General features: G+C 45.8%; 2 protein-coding genes across 4 annotated transcripts; one reads left to right on the top strand and one right to left on the bottom strand.

Moving 5' to 3' along the window:
* Positions 1-776: 776 nt before the first annotated feature.
* On the top strand, positions 777-6,911 carry LOC109738298 (2,3-bisphosphoglycerate-independent phosphoglycerate mutase). The gene is made up of 8 exons (XM_020297406.4): positions 777-1,156; positions 1,256-1,383; positions 4,848-4,998; positions 5,075-5,278; positions 5,387-5,811; positions 5,894-6,086; positions 6,221-6,472; positions 6,570-6,911. Exons 1-8 carry the CDS (start codon positions 977-979, stop codon positions 6,738-6,740), a joined length of 1,704 nt encoding a protein of 567 aa, XP_020152995.1. The 5' UTR covers positions 777-976; the 3' UTR covers positions 6,741-6,911.
* A 243-nt stretch (positions 6,912-7,154) lies between these two features.
* Positions 7,155-13,887, bottom strand: LOC109738297 (uncharacterized). Of its 3 annotated transcripts, XR_012182052.1 has the most exons (12): positions 13,644-13,887; positions 12,714-12,851; positions 12,358-12,543; positions 12,168-12,279; positions 12,006-12,039; positions 11,038-11,072; positions 10,907-10,941; positions 10,671-10,823; positions 8,697-10,512; positions 8,093-8,605; positions 7,645-7,725; positions 7,155-7,531 (listed from the first exon to the last, which is right to left on the bottom strand). XR_012182052.1 is itself a non-coding variant. In XM_045227843.2 (11 exons), the coding sequence occupies exons 2-11, from the start codon at positions 12,782-12,784 to the stop codon at positions 7,461-7,463; spliced, it is 3,198 nt and encodes a 1,065-aa protein (XP_045083778.1). In that variant the 5' UTR covers positions 12,785-12,851; positions 13,644-13,887; the 3' UTR covers positions 7,155-7,460. The 3 variants fall into 3 exon arrangements, 2 of the variants coding, with proteins under 2 accessions (XP_045083778.1, XP_045083779.1); XM_045227843.2 differs by having other exon boundaries at positions 8,093-10,512; XM_045227844.2 differs by having other exon boundaries at positions 7,155-7,528; positions 8,093-10,512.
* Positions 13,888-16,660: the final 2,773 nt, after the last annotated feature.

Genomic DNA, 16,660 nt, shown 5'->3' with positions numbered 1-16,660 from the left:
TCTCCGCATTCTGTCAATGGCTTCATCACAAGCAACCTTGCTGAAATTCGGGCTATCAACTCCAAATGTAGAAAGCCGGTTGTTCCGTCTATCCCGAGACCAAACCGGTGGCTGGCACCGGAGGAGGGATGCGTTAAGATAAATGTTGATGCTGCAATTTCAAGCCATGCTAGATATGGTGCAATGGGGGCTGTCTGCAGAAGTTCGGAAGGGATTTTCTTGGGAGCCTCGGTGCTGGTTCTTAGATATATTGCAGATCCACAGACACTGGAGGCGATTGCGATCAGGGAAGCTTTAGCTCTATCGGATGATCTTTACCAAAGACGTGTACATGTGGTTTCTCATTGCAAGGTGGTGGTTGAGGACTTGAAGAAGGAGAACGCATCAGTTTATGCTGCTCTCATACATCACTCTTTGGATTTTGCTTTTTTTAAATTTAGTTATGAGTTTAGAGCTCGAATTTCGAAGCTCACAACTTAGCGAACTATGCCTTTATCTCTCGGGGGTGGCCGCCATGTGTGGGCGGGACACCCTGGAGACCTTTCATCCGTCACTGTAAACATTGTGACGAATTAATAAAAAGCTTCGCGAGGTTGTCTATAAAAAAAAACTAACTAGGGTACATCTACAGTACTACTAGCTTTTGGCGTTTCCAAAATAAATAAAGTGCCAACTTTGCTCTATAATTTACTGGCATGGAAATCTTTTTTCTTTTTGAATTTGGCTGGGGGGTCAGCATCATACTGTCAGGTAGGTTCATGAGCGGACCAGCTCCTCACGTCTTTACACTTGTGCCTCTCCCAGCTGCCTCGTGGCGCCCAGACCCTTCCAGAGAAAACAAGCATGGCCGATTCCTACGAACAAAAACTCGGCAATCTCTCCACCGCTTCTCTCAGAAGGCCAGAACCCCGCAAAACTCTTGCCCTGTTCCGGCGCGCTGCTTCAGGAACTGAGTTTTGATCACACAAGCCGACGCATGATGGCGCGCAGGCCGGGGGCAGGGGAGGAGAGGCCGTGGAAGCTGGCTGAACATGCGAGGCTGGGGAAAGGGAAGGTGGTGGGCGTGGTGGTGCTGGACGGCTGGGGCGAGGCGCCGCCCGACCCCTTCAACTGCATCCACGTCGCCGACACCCCCACCCTCGACGCCCTCAAGAAGGTATCTGCGTCTCTCTTCTCTCACGCTGCTTCATCGGTTCGGTTCGGTTCGGTTCCTACATGCGGATGCAGATCCTTTGCTTGTGTGGTTGCATGGCAGGGTGCTCCGGAGAGGTGGAGGCTGATCAAAGCTCACGGCACGGCCGTGGGGCTGCCTACGGATGATGACATGGGGAACAGCGAGGTCGGCCACAATGCGCTAGGAGCCGGCCAGATATATGCCCAAGGGTAATGCTCCCGGCTTCCCGCTGTCTACCAATAATATGTGCACATGTTGTGGCTCTTCCCTAACTAGTACTAGTACAAGAGCAATGCTACATCCACGGGCAATTACGTACAGTTTAGTATTATTGCGTAATACTCGTAGGAGGTTTCGTAGGTGTAGTATTATTGCTAGTGCAACCTTCGTCCAGAATTATCTGTCTCTAAAATGAGTGTATCTTCACGTGTTTCAGTGTGTAGATACACTACAGTTAATTCCTGGTGGAGAGAGTACTAGAATAATAAGATTTGCATTGTGTTAGGAAAATTTGGTGAAGCCATACAAGGAGACTTGTTTATTTATCTGCTTAAAGGTGGCTATCTTACTCCTTAGGACCTCTTTGATTCAAAGTTTTTTCATAGGTATTTTAGGAATTTCACTCCTTAGGATTATTTACTGAAATTTCTATTTGCGAGTTATTTATTGCCGAAGAGGAGTCGGGGTGCTATTTATTTCCAAAGAGAGTCGGGTAGTACTCGACCTCGGGAGCATACACATGAGATTTGTAGGAATTTCCCTAAGTGGGTTGAGATTTGTAGGAATTTCCCTAAGTGGGTTGTTTGATTTGTAGTAGTATTGAATCCTATTTATCAAGCATTTTCTCAGTGATTTCCATGCGTAACATTTCAAAGAAAGTTTTAGGTTTGCTCGAACCTCTTAGAAAGAATCCTTTATTTTCTTATAGTACAATCGATCATTTTTTGGTACACAATCATTCATGTAGGATTCGAGTTTGCCTGACATTCCAAATTTGTGTTCTTTTTCTACTACTTTGTTTTTGGGATCTTGCGAATAGTTAACAGAGCCAGCGACACTACAGTGGTAATAGTGATAATAAACTATGTAAAAGGGGTATTTACTATGCTAGTAATAATTATAATAAACACTTCATAAAGGAATTTGAATAAACACTTCTTAGGCATACCGCTTCCCAGAGCGACCCCGGACGGTTGTCATCGGCAGATCTCATGGCCAAAGGGCCTGGTTGAGCTGATGATCGCTCACTGGCTGGTCGGATTGTGCTACAGTTTAGGTGGCTGCTACCGACGGCTTGTACCAGCGAAGTCGGGTTGCGGCGGATTCGTCTGCCACGAGGGCCCTGGACATGGGCTACTATCGACGGCAGATCTGGTCTGTACTCCCTGCTGCGAGCTGGACCATGGATTCGGTGTGGTGGGCGCGCTGGGCTACTACACATGAGGTGTGCGGCGGGCTCGGCGTGAAAGCAATCCTCTTTGATCTGGCCATTGGCGAGTTCCGGACGTCTCCTTTGAAGAAAACAAGGACTGGCGTATATGGCGCTCTTTGGACACCTTGATTGGACAGGGGTCGGTCGTGTGCACCCGAAACATCAGCATAACCAGCTTCACCGGGGTATCGCAAAGCTCTGTTTTTGTTGACACATTAGGACATGTCTGCACCAAGATTTCCAAAGTTTCAACACACGCGGAGAATGCCATGGTATGATTGGACGACCTGCAAATGACGAAGGTGGGGTCTTTGATGCGATGAAGACCTTTCTTCACAGGCAGTTGTTCAGGCTTGGCTTGCAGGATATGTTCCCGTCTAGACCGGGCACGAGTTCCTGTGAGCATGGTGGTACTTGACTTATAGTAGTAGCCTCCGCAAGTGGGGGCGGCAACATTGGTGGACTTTTTTGTCGGTGGTGCTCTTTTGGGTACCGAGACGTGATTTTCCAGAGTGAAAACCCAAGGTCTAGCCTTTATTGGTTGTGCCTGACAGTGACCTTGTTGAAGTCATTGTTTTGGAAACACATTCTTTCTTCAGGGTGAAAACCTACGATCTTCGATCAGGCAACGACAACGCTTGTGCTTTGTTTCTTTCTTGGAGGCGTTGCTTTTGAAGAACCTTCTTTCTAGTCCGGGTGTTGTCTTTGCTGGTGGTTAGAGTGCTGCTACTGCGGGTGATTGATCACCATGGCAGGGTCGTTTTCTCTTTTTCCTTTTTTATTTTCTTTTTTGGTTGTGTGCATCCTGAATGTTTTTAGGGATCTTGTTGGTGCAGAGACTGGGTGTAATTGGTATTTACTTGATATTAATATATTCCTCTTTTCAAAAAAAAATGTGTTGTGTATGTATGTTTGTTGCCGAATTTAGTCATCTTTAGATACTAAACTTATATGTTGGCTTTCTATGCTGGTATAATAATGTATGAACAAACGGAGGCATGTGACCTAGTGGCCGTTCATACACACCTTGGTTTTACTTTAATCCCTGCGATTGACACTGTAACCGTACTTGTTGTACTTGTTCCGTTTTTCGGGCAGGACAAAATGTGATGGTGTTAGGCCCTCCACTATGTGCTCGATGCCACATTTCTGAAAAGCGGGCCACGTACATGCAGATGCCAGTTGAACTTTTTTTAGCACCGGTCACACAGTGTAGGAGATTTGGCATCGACGCCAGCTCGGGCCCAAGCACATATAAACTAGTAATAAATTACCCAACAAACAGTGTCTTGGGCTGTTGGTTCTCGTAAGAAAGGACAGTGACATGCTTACTTTACTAGCTCAACAAATTTGGCACCGGAGCAAGTAGAAGCATCGATGCCTAGAATTTTTTACTTGGCACCGGGCTGGACAATGTAGGGCATCGGTGCTAAATGTCAAAAAGCAAACTTGGCACCGGTTATGGCCTACATAGTGGAAGGCCTTAAGGTTTTTTTTTTTAAAGGAGGATTACCTCCGACCTCTGCATCAATCGATGCATGCAGCCATATTATTAAAAAGCGTAACAAGGTCTTAAGTTTCAAGAAAGCTCAAAATCCGAGCAATAATGAAAAAATAAATCTGTAAAGCGCCACATCCGGCAAGAAAACGCCACATCCGGCGATAAAGAACAGGTTACGATGCTACGGTCTTCCAGCGGCTGCATCCAATAACCAAAAGCTCCCTGAAGTCCCTGAAGTCCGCATGAGTGAGTAACGACCACATACGGATCCAGGTTGTAGCTGACTAAATTCAGGGAGAATTTCACTTCCTCGCCTCTTCACCAACTATGGATGCATACGGCTTTTTAAGTATGAGTGTTAGGATTTTTAATCTCGGTTATGCACCGAGCCTAGTTTTGAATAAATGCGTGAGTACTAGGAAAGCCTGGTCCTTAAGAATAAATAGGAACCTAAATTCACCTCCATGAAGATTTGAACCCATGTGTTGGGTTTGTACATCCACTCCCCCAACCAGTTGAAGTAGGCTCACTCCCCGTGTGATGGTGTTAAGTAGACGATGGAGTAATATTTTTTCTAGCGGGTCTGCTCGTCTGCGTGCTTTGTGATGGTGTGTGCGGGTTATGTGCTAGCATAAGGACAACAGTCATGTATGACCAAAGCGACCAAGTTAATTTCAGTACAACTACCTTGGTGAAGCTACTTAAGCAAAAGTTAGTGATCATTTGCGCACAATGTGCAGTGCAAAACTGGTGGATTTGGCGCTCGCCTCTGGGAAGATATATGAGGGGGAGGGTTTTAAGTACATCCAGCAGTCGTTTGAGACTGGTACTTTGCACCTCATTGGTTTGCTGAGCGATGGGGGGGTGCATTCAAGGATCGACCAGCTGCAGGTCACACCATTTTTCTTCTAAACAGAGTTCATTCTGCAGTAGTTCCAGGCTGATGTTAATGATTTGGCTCTGGCAGCTGCTTCTGAAGGGGGCTAGTGAACATGGAGCAAAGAGGATACGGGTTCATATCCTTACCGACGGTCGCGACGTATTGGATGGCAGCAGTGTCACATTCGTGGAAACGCTTGAGAATGATCTGGCAAAGCTACGGGAGAAGGGTGTTGATGCAAGAATTGCATCTGGTGGAGGCAGGATGTATGTTACGATGGACCGCTATGAGGTGATCTCTCCTATCCTATCCTACTTTAAAAAAATGTGTGTTTCTGCAGGATGTACCCTGCAGCGGCAATATTGCAGTTATAACTTTGTATTTCTTGTTGTTATGCAGAATGATTGGCAAGTTGTGAAGCGTGGCTGGGATGCGCAGGTTCTTGGTGAAACCCCACACAAGTTTCCAAGTGCCCTTGAAGCCGTGAAGAAGCTGAGGGATGATCCCAAGGCCAATGACCAGTATTTACCCCCGTTCGTCGTCCTCGATGAAAGCGGAAAACCGGTTGGGCCCATAGTGGATGGAGACGCTGTTGTGACATTTAACTTCAGAGCTGATCGAATGGTGATGCTTGCAAAGGCGCTAGAGTACGAGGATTTCGACAAATTCGACCGTGTCAGATTCCCGAGGATTCGCTACGCCGGTATGCTTCAGTATGACGGCGAACTAAAGCTACCAAGTCATTACCTTGTTGCTCCCCCGGAGATAGAGAGGACGTCCGGTGAGTACCTGGCGCGCAACGGCGTACGCACCTACGCTTGCAGGTACATACTTTTGTGCTGTATAAAGAGCTTGTATCTCTGAACATTCTGGTACTTGAGCATATCTTGTGGTTTTGACCTGTAGCGAGACTGTGAAATTTGGTCATGTCACCTTTTTCTGGAACGGGAATCGGTCGGGCTACTTCAACCCAAACCTGGAAAGATACGAAGAAATTCCAAGTGACACCGGCATACCCTTCAATGTACAGCCAAGAATGAAGGCCGTGGAAGTTGCAGAGAAGGCACGGGATGCCATCCTCAGTGGCAAATTTGATCAGGTACTTGACACAATGAGATCCTCCTCAAGCATAAATCCATGCATGTGCAAGTAGACAATGAGATCCCCCTCAAATTAACTGTTAATTGGCAACTACGGTGAGTAGTAAAAAAGAGTGATGTGGTGGTTTTGTAGGTACGGGTAAACATCCCGAATGCAGACATGGTTGGGCACACAGGTGACCTTGAAGCCACCATCGTTGGGTGCAAGGCCGCTGATGAAGCCGTCAAGATTATTCTTGACGCCATTGAACAAGTAGGTGGCATCTTCGTGGTCACCGCAGACCACGGCAATGCCGAGGACATGGTGAAAAGAGACAAATCCAGGAAACCAATTCGCGACAAAGACGGGAATGTGCAGCCCCTTACCTCACACACACTGAATCCAGTGAGTGCACATTTCATCATCAGACGCCCGGTGCTATGTATATCTATATGCACGACTGAGTGTCCAGTTCTCATCATCTTACTGAACCCGCCTGCAGGTCCCCATCGCCATCGGAGGTCCAGGGCTTGCGCCAGGGGCTACATTCCGGGAGGACCTTCCGGATGCCGGGCTTGCCAACGTTGCGGCGACAGTCATCAACCTCCATGGTTTCGAGGCCCCTCATCACTATGAGCCAACTCTCATCCAAGTCTCGCCGGTTCCCTTCTGAGTTCTTCATCTGCCGTTCCCCTTCCCTTTCTGTGATGGGCGCAGCCATGCTTATGTCTACGTAGTAAATAAATGTCCACCTATGTATCTTTTTCTTTCTTTGATTTGAATTGATGTCCACTTCTGTATCTGAATCCGTCCGTGTGTGGTGATACCGTATCCGTATGTAGTATCTATTGTGTGCCTCTTTTTCCTGGGTTTAGGTTTGTTGGGAGAGCGTTTTGGACCATGGTAATCATGCAGCGTTTTCAGGATGATTGCTTGGCACGCTCAAAATTCAGTGACGCCAAATAGATAGGTACATGGGAACTTAGAGCAAGAAGTCAAATGAGCCTTCAGAGTTTTAGCTTCAAATCTCACATGTTCGCGACACCAACATTAGATCATCAATCAGTACTAGTCAAGCTGCCTGATATAACGAACTAGCTGGATATGCAGTTAAATCTGTCTTTTTCTTTTGCGGCAGTTATCAGCCAAGATCACCCGCAAAAAAGAAAAATAGTACCAGTAAGATAACATACCGGTCATCTAAAACAACTCAAAAAAATACTTAAAAGATGTACAGCAAGACATGAGCAAAGTAACGATATGCGGACCGCTAAGGAGAAGCTAATATCGAACAGCAGGAAAGCAGAACCGGACACAAACAACCTGGCTCCGTTCTCAACAATCAGTCACCTCAAACCATTTTTTACATCTAACGGATAACAACGCATGCTATCTATCGAAGCTTTGACTCGTTGGTTTTGCTGCTCCGGAAGTTTGAGAGGGAGAAGAATGACCTTGATGCTGCTGCAAGTACAAAGAGGCACAAACAAATGTATTAGGGGTGCTTTCACGTCTACTCAACTCTAGTAGATACAAGTGACCATAATTTTTAATTTTGGGGGGTAAAAGGAACTAGCCTTTAGTTGACGGTGCAGCTCCAGGCCTGTCCCGTAGCCTATCCGAGCTTGTGGCATTGAAGCTGCTGGTCGTTGATTGAGCTGAAAAATAAGAGGTTTAGATTCGACAAGGTAGACCTGCAATTTCATTCATAGGAAAATGAATAACTACTCCATTTCGTGAACACTGAACACAACAAATATCCAGGGACAAGTTGTTTCTGACAGCGGGTACTCTAGTGTCTACGTGTATTTCACGGAAACACAGAACTGCTATGTTTATGTAGATTCGCTTTGCGCTATCATATTGTCGATGTTACGTTGCGGCGTGCTGTGTATGACCATTCTGGAAGGAACTTTAGATGTAAAAGACTGAGAGGCTCAAGCACTAAAGTATGAGATGCTTTCTGCTTGAAAACTACAGTATGTAGGATGAGAAGCTCACGCTGAATTATGGCTGGAGAAGTACCTGATAAGATGCTATTAGTCTTGGAACCATCAAAAGTTCTCCTGCTGGAATTTACACCATCACTAGCACCGGATTCTTCTTGTTCATCCTCTCCATCAGAAATCACCGATGGGCTTGCCAAACCATTAGTGTTGTTGTCTCCTTTGTTTTTCCGAGCAAATTTAAGAAGTCTCTTGAATCCTTTTGGAGAATCTTTATGAAAAACTATTGCGGGTGGGTTTTCAGCATTTCCCCACTCTATTATTTCTGGTTCGTTGCTATCTGCTTGCAACATTTGTGACAACGAATGACGGATTCTTGGGCTTGAAGACGGTAACGGTTCAATTGCTGGCGAGGTGACATCCTCGCCTGTCACGCTTTCACCCACATCAGTAACTTCTTGATGATCCACTTCAACCCAGGCAGCTGATGAGATGTCCATGTCCTCGTCAAGAGGTTTGACCTCAACGACAGAGGGCTCAACCTGGTCACTGGGGCCCATTTCGGCTGCGCTTAAACTCGAGCCCGGGTTTTCTGTTTTTTCAACATGTAAGTCATTATCGATCGAAATTTCTAAATTTTCATCAACATCATGTGCTGGTTGAGCAAGATCAGCCTCTGGTACCTTGGTAGTTGGCTCGGTTGTCACAGGAGATTGCTCCTTATCTTCCGCACGGGTAACAATTCCACAGCCCTTTGAAGAATCACCAAGCTGCGGCACTTTACTCTTAACAGCACCAGAACCAACACTTTGACTAATCCCAGTGGCTTTCTTCATGGGTTTGGATTCTACTGGTACAACACTGCTTTTCTTTGGGACCTTGTTATACATGCCTGACTTTGTCATTGCACTTGATTTTTCTTCTGATGCAGGTGAACTTTTAGCCACTCTGCTTGGCTTTGTTGCTGTCCTTGTCTTCTCATCTTCCTGCCCCTTAATGGCTGTCTTTGTCGCAGTCACAGGTTCCTTCTTGTTCTTCACTGCTTGAAGGGGTTTTTCCACCTTTGAAATCGGCTGAGGTGCCAAGGATGCTGTCGCGGTCCTTCTCCGGCTAGTTGGTGTCGATGTTGAAACTGCTCCAGGAGAGTTTTTAGTTTTCTGTGCAGTACTACTAGTTGCTTTAGTCAAAGATCCTGACCATGAACTACGGGTAGCTGGTGCAGGTGATGGTTTGGGGGAACTTTTTTTTGCTGGTGTCTTTGAGATCACTTCCTTTGGCAAGACTGGAGGTGATGAATTTCTCCTTGCCCTTTGTGGAATAGGTGAATTACGCTTCTCTGTTGTGATGCTAGTCTTGGGGGTAACTGCTGCTCTGTTCTGCCCAACGGATTCCTTCAAGAGCTTGGTGCTCGTCTCCTTTGCTGGTCGCTTTACACTTTTCTCTGTTCGAACCTTTGTGTCTCGCTTCTCTCTTTGAAGTCCACCTTTCTTCTCACTTGCAGAAATGAGCCCGGTAGCAGTTACATTGGCGCCTGCAAACTTCCCAGGCATGACCTCCATCATTTTCATTAACATCTGATTAAGTTCGGCTTCCTTCTGGCGATTCCACTCAGCAGAGGCCACTGCCCTATCACTGTTTGACTCCTGCCCAGAATGTGTTTGTTCAGCAGAAATGTTAGTGTGGGATGAGACCACATTTTCCATTTCCGACACTGTGATGCCATGGCCATCAGCATCGTAACTTCCTGCCTCAGGTGCAACTACACTGTTTGGCGCTGCATCTGTCTCAGCCTGTAATTCAGCTTCATTCTTCTCTGCATCAGAAGCCATATTGTTAGATTTGCTTTGAGATGTAGAATCTGAGGTTTTTTCTTCCGATGTATTGCTGTTCAAAGAGTCACCCATTCCTGAACTCCACCGACGCAGTACAGATTTGGTAGCGACCAAGCCGGCTTTCTTACTTTCAGAATCCAGATTCTCACCCTTCTGCTTCTTCTCGAAAAGGCTAATCGCATCTTGCACGCTCATTCTCCTTACATTATTGTCGGATCTCCTTGGAGGCTGGTCTGTTTCACCATTGCAGCTGCTTTCATCATCTTTATCCAAAGCAACTCTCTGGCTAGGAGGGAAGTAACTTAGGCTCTTGATGGCAATTGGCGTTGACCTACGAGATCCTGATCTCCCAATTTGAACCCTTCGCATTGGAGAAGCAGACCTCCTAGGAGAAGCAGATCTCATAAGGGGGCGGCTTCTTTCAACAACAGCTTCATCTTCATCGGTGGACTCAGAGGAATCGTCGCTTTCCATTGACATTTTACGTTCAACTTGTGCAAGCTTTGCTGGGGAAACATTACTGGTAATATGCCTTTGGATATTGGCTTGCGAACTGATATCACGAGTTTCAAGTGCATCATCCTTTCTCTCAGCAGTAGAAGCTTGGTGTGGGGGGAGCTCTGAGGGCTGGCAATCCCGGATCAACAGTAGGCACCTCATCAACCAACTAAAGCAAAACGAGAAATGAAGATAATTAGCTTCTTGTATCACACAAAAAAAGTACAATGGAATGATCTTGTAGAAATGATCTGATTGTGTGCGTGTGTGTGTGTGGGGGGGGGGGGGGGGGGGGGGGATAAGTTTGTAGTGATTTTTGCGGCATACCTAAACTCTGATGTCCCAAAATGCTGAACAAAACCAGACAAATCTGATACTTCTTTATTCAACAACTTAGAGCCAACTGCTCGACTCAATAATACCAAGATTTCTTCTTTCAGTGCTGATAGCCTCAAATCCAGTGCTCGAAGTAACTCATTCCTTCAACATTTAGTTATAGAAAATGTCAACTAATAGATGGAAAAAAATAGAGTGATAGAAAAAGGAAAAAAAAAAAGCTTTACTTTGTAGCCACTGAGGAATTTGGGCCAATATTTCCCTGAAAGTAATTTTGAGAACTAAAATGTGAGCAAACAAAACATAAAAATGCACAAAAACATAAAGCCATCAGAAGTTTTGCACAAATGGAAATTACCTGCTGTGGTTTGCCAGTGGTGCTGGAGAGACCACCTGCAAATTAGAATATCATCATAAACTGAGCACTCTACCAACATAAGCCAGAATAAGACATCTGTAAAGAAATCCCTTGCCATCCATAGAAATTGCTTATAAGTCAAAACTAAAAACAGTTACTATAGGTTTTAGTGCTCAATTTTTTTAATAGAGTGCTTTCATTTGCATTGGCGCGCATGCAGAAATGTGAAGTGTGGAAATTTTCAACAAACCCAAAGATAATATTTTAGAACATCAAAACATTTTATGTCAGACCAAATGCCTCAGGTTCGGATTTTTTTAAGTCAAAAGAAGGGTTGAACTTATCCAATTAGAGCAAATAGTGTCTGCCAAAATGCATTTGCCTATATAAATCACGTGTGAGGCTTTGCCATTTTGTGCAAGACAGCAATTTTTTTTTATGTTTTCACGTCTTTGACAGATAGATTATTTCTAGAATTTGCAGCAGGCAGCTAATTTCTTCTAGTGATAGGCAAAGAATCATGGGTACGATAGTAGGATTGGTTATCTATGGACACAAGCAAACAAAAAGGATGGACCAAGGAAAATATGCCAATGGCCTCAATGCACCAACAAAGTCTTAAAGATATCAAAACACAATGGTACAATAAAGTCACCAACTAAATAGTCAAGGAACTAACTAAAGTCACCAACGAAGTACTGCGATTCATCAACTATTTGAGTGTTAGGCTCGATAAAAAATGTGATTTCAACCAGGGAATGAGTAACAGGCTCTAAGAGTAGAACTAAACTGTTATTAAGTCCACCACTCATAGCACTAAAATGGTAAAGTGAATCCAAAGTTTGATTAGATAGGCTTCATAAAAAGGAGACAAAAGCCATATTGCATACAGCCATACACGCTGAAAGGTTGTGATGGCTTTCGTGTACAAAGAACAATGGAAGAAGCAAAACTTTCTTTGAATGTACCTGTCAAAGCACCACCCATAAGATTTTGTTGTTCCTGCATAAAAAATGGATTTTGTTATTTACGGCGTCTGCTGTTTCTCTAGATAAGAACTGAACTTAAATGTGCAAGCAAACTTAGCACAGAAAATTTGTTTTACTTCTTTTGGGACAAAATTATGATACCTTGGACTGTAGATAATCATGAAACTTTCTAGTTTCCTCCAGCTGAGACATTTCCTGTAAAATCCCATTCGCCGTTTTGGATGCATCAGGCGAATTTATGATATGTAGGAATCTGGTAGGGATGTTCAATTTAGTTACGATTACAACTGTAAAAAACACAAGTAACTAGAAAAAGGTCAAGGTGAAAGACCTCTCTAAGGTGGATTTTGTGAACCAGGTAGAGCCTTTTGCATCCCCAGCCAGTAACAGCTTAAAAGAGCCACTTGATGAACGTGATTGGAAATTTTTGGCATCTTCCAAGTGCAGGACTAGTTGGTCGAAAGGACCAGATGCCACTGATTCAGCACTCTCTCCATTACAAGCAATTGCCTCATACCTGATGAAGGAAAGGTTTCACCATACTGGGCGGGTCAGAATTTATATCAGAGATTGTGAATCATAAAAGACTCAATATGACATATCCATGAAACAGTTTTCAGCCAAATGCAGCAACGAAAATCTGAAGCACACTTCGTAAGCTCAATTCACGGTGAACGAGTGTGTCACCTGTTCTTGGTCAATGACACTTGGAACACTGCAGAATCAAGCTCCACGTCGCCAGCAACTCTCCCCTCCATTTTGCCCACAACTACAAGCGCAGCAATCCTCTATAGATCGTATCAGCTCCTTGTCTACTTCAAATACCTGACAACGGGGATATCAGCAGAAACGTCACCAACCTTGCAAAAGGAATCAGATAACAAAGAAGAGAGACAATGCTACTGCCAAGGTCACAAACGCTAATATGTCAACATCTATAATAATAAGTGATTAAATGTTCCATGCCCAAATATGCAGGTTACTTTTCAGCATGAGGGTACCAACCAAGCATAGAGCAAACTGATTGTGCATGTATCACCAAACCAACTCCACACCTAAGTCATTCATTCCGCTCGATTATGTTCCCACAGCACAGACAAACTTATAGGCTTATATAGAGCAATAAAATAGCATGTGCTACGAGCGTAGTATGCCTCAATTTCCTTAGTTAACGCAATCAGATTCATAGATCAGAGAAGCAGAAAAGCAGATACAATTCAAACCCAAAAGACAAAATTCTAGTACCATCAGTACAGATCCTTCATCTGAGCTGCCAAACTAAGCACTGGACGCATTGAACCCGAAATGGAGGGTTTCTAAGCGATCGAAAGTTTGGAGCCCGGGGGGGCTCCCGGATCCAAAACCCCAAATCCCTCGCAGACAAAAATCCAAAAGCCCTAGAGATCCAGGCAGGCCAACTCCACTGATTCCTGGCTCCTACGGCTCGCGAAAAAAACAGAGCGGAAGAAGGCGGATCCAGATTCCGGAGGCGACGACGCCCGCTCACCGACCCACTGCCTCACGCTTCGAGCTCAAGCAAGCCACCCCCACCCAGGTCCGAGGAGACCGCACCAAAAACATCCGAGAAAAAGAAGGCAGAGCAGACGAATGCCTCACCAGATCGAGCGGCGGCGGCCTCCGCCTCCCGCATTCGATCCGGCGCCGCGCCGACTGGATCGAGCGCTCGGAACCGACGGAGAATTTTTGTTCCGTGACTCACTCCTTTTTTCGCTGGGGCAGTTGCAGTTGCAGCAGCGAGTGGGGGAATGGACGCCAGGAAAAGGCACAACTGCGGAATGCGGGGTTTAAATGACCGAGGGCGAGTTGAGGAACTGACACTGGGTATTGCACTTATTTACTGTTCCGCCACTGGCCTGGTGTTTTGTGTACCCGTGGAGTGCGCTTGCGGTTTGAAAAGGAGGCCGTCGGTCGGTGGGAGGCGTCGGGAGAATTTACCATAACGCCCTCCGGGGGAATTATAGGTAGGAAACGTACTCCGCTTTTGTGCGCGCTCATTGTTTTCTTTTTGTGAATACGCTTAGCAGCGTATCATTTCATTGATAGCAGAGGAGAAGAAGTAGCTGATATAAAGAATTACAGGGTGCAGCCTCACAGACGTACGCTAGCCGGTGTCTGGGAGGGTGCAGCGGTGAGCAGAGGAGGAGGGTGCTCAGCCTCAGAACTAGTAACTCAGGCTACAGGTAAAATGCTAGCTAGTCCGGTGACGCCCGCCTTGGCCCATAGGCGGGCATCGACCTTGATGCTCTTGATCAGGTCTTTAGTGGAGGGGCGTAAGCCGTCGAAGATAGCCGCGCTGCGATGCTTTCAAATGGCCCAGGCGGTCAGTGCAATGATGGAGTTGAGGCCCTTCCTCAATGAGCCAGGGGAGGCCTCGGCAGTCGCGGACCACCAGGCAAAGAAGCTCGTGGCGTCATCAAGCGGGGGGGGGGGGGGGCGCCTAGGCGACACCAAGAGAGTATCTCGTGTCAGGTGATGCGAGAGAATACGCAGCCGGCGAGAAGGTGATCAATTGACTCCGCCTCTTGGTCGCAAAGAATGCAAGCGGGATCGTTGGAAAGGACACGGCGCACTCGCCGCTCGGCGGTCCAGCATCGGTCGAGGTAGGCGAGCCCGAGGAATACTTTGTCGTTAAGAGGGCCCCAGCTCTTCCAAAGAAGTTTCCAGCATGGTGGCGAGGTGGAGCCGTGGAACAACGCACGGTAGCATGAGCTGGCAGAATAGACTCCATTAGTCGCCCATCTCCAGGAGAGGCGGTCGGGCTCGTTGGAGAGGGTGACTAGCTGCAGCTTGCGCCACAAGTTGACATACTCGACGACCGCCAGGGGCCCAAGAGTGCCGTGGATGTCCCTGATGTCTACTACGCAACCTTCTTCTTGTAGACGTTGTTGGGCCTCCAAGTGCAGAGGTTTGTAGGACAGTAGCAAATTTTCCTCAATTGGATGACCTAAGATTTATCAATCCGTGGGAGACGTAGGTTGAAGATGGTCTCTCTCAAACAACCCTGCAACCAAATAACAAAGAGTCTCTTGTGTCCCCGACACACCCAATACAATGGTAAATTGTATAGGTGCACTAGTTCGGCGAAGAGATGGTGATACAAATGCAATATGGATGGTAGATATAGGTTTTCGTAAACTGAAATGTAAAAACAGTAAGGTAACTAATGATAAGAGTGAGCACAAACGGTATTGCAATGCGTTGAAACAAGGCCTAGGGTTCATACTTTCACTAGTGCAAGTTCTCTCAACAATAATAACATAATTGGATCATATAACTATCCCTCAACATGCAACAAAGAGTCACTCCAAAGTCACTAATAGCGGAGAACAAACGAAGAGATTATGGTAGGGTACGAAACCACCTCAAAGTTATTCTTTCTGATCAATTCATTGGGTTATTCCTATAAGTGTCACAAACAGCCCTAGAGTTCGTAGTAAAATAACACCTTAAGACACACATCAACCAAAACCCTAATGTCACATAGATACTCCAATGTCACCTCAAGTATCCGTGGGTATGATTATACAATATGCATCACACAAACTCAGATTCATCTATTCAACCAACACATAGAACCTCAAAGAGTGTCCCAAAGTTTCTACCGGAGAATCAAGACGAAAACGTGTGCCAACCCCCATGCATAGGTTCATGGACGGAACCCGCAAGTTGATCACCAAAACATACATCAAGTGAATCACGTGATATCCCATTGTCACCACAGATATGCACAACAAGACATACATCAAGTGTTCTCAAATCATTAAAGACTCAATCCGATAAGATAACTTCAAAGGGAAAACTCAATCCATTACAAGAGAATAGAGGGGGAGAAGCAACATAAGATCCAACTATAATAGCAAAGCTCGCGATACATCAAGATCGTATCACCTCAAGAACACGAGAGAGAGATATCAAATACATAGCTACTGGTACATACCCTCAGCCCCGAGGGTGAACTACTCCCTCCTCGTCATCGAGAGCGCCGGGATGATGAAGATGGCCACCGGTGAGGGTTCCCCCTCCGGCAGGGTGCCGAAACAGGGTCCCGATTGGTTTTTGGTGGCTACAGAGACTTGCGGCGGCGGAACTCCCGATCTATTCTGTTCCCCGATGGTTTTAGGGTATATGGATATATATAGGCGGAAGAAATACGTCAGGGGAGCCACGAGGGGCCCATGAGGGTGGAGGGCGCGCCCAGGGGGGTGGGCGCGCCCCCTGCCTCGTGCCTTCCTCGTTGCTTTCTTGACGTGGACTCCAAGTCTCCCGGGTTGATTTCTTTCCAAAAATAACTTCTCCAGAAGGTTTCATTCTGTTTCGACTACGTTTGATATTCCTTTTCTTCGAAACACCGAAACAAGGGAAAAAACAAGAACTGGCACTGGGCTCTGGGTCAATAGGTTAGTCCCAAAAATAATATAAAAGTGCATAGTAAAGCCCATAAAACATCCAAGATGGATAATATAATAGCATGAATACTTCATAAATTATAGATACGTTGGAGACGTATCAGCATCCCCAAGCTTAATTCCTGCTCGTCCTCGAGTAGGTAAATGATAAAAGAAAGAATTTTATGAAGTGTGAATGCTAGCAGGTGCATAAGTTTGATCAATGAT

Source organism: Aegilops tauschii, chromosome 4 (assembly GCF_002575655.3).
Source record: "Aegilops tauschii subsp. strangulata cultivar AL8/78 chromosome 4, Aet v6.0, whole genome shotgun sequence".
Taxonomy (NCBI): domain Eukaryota; kingdom Viridiplantae; phylum Streptophyta; class Magnoliopsida; order Poales; family Poaceae; genus Aegilops; species Aegilops tauschii.
This window is presented reverse-complemented; position numbering and strand designations above follow the sequence as displayed.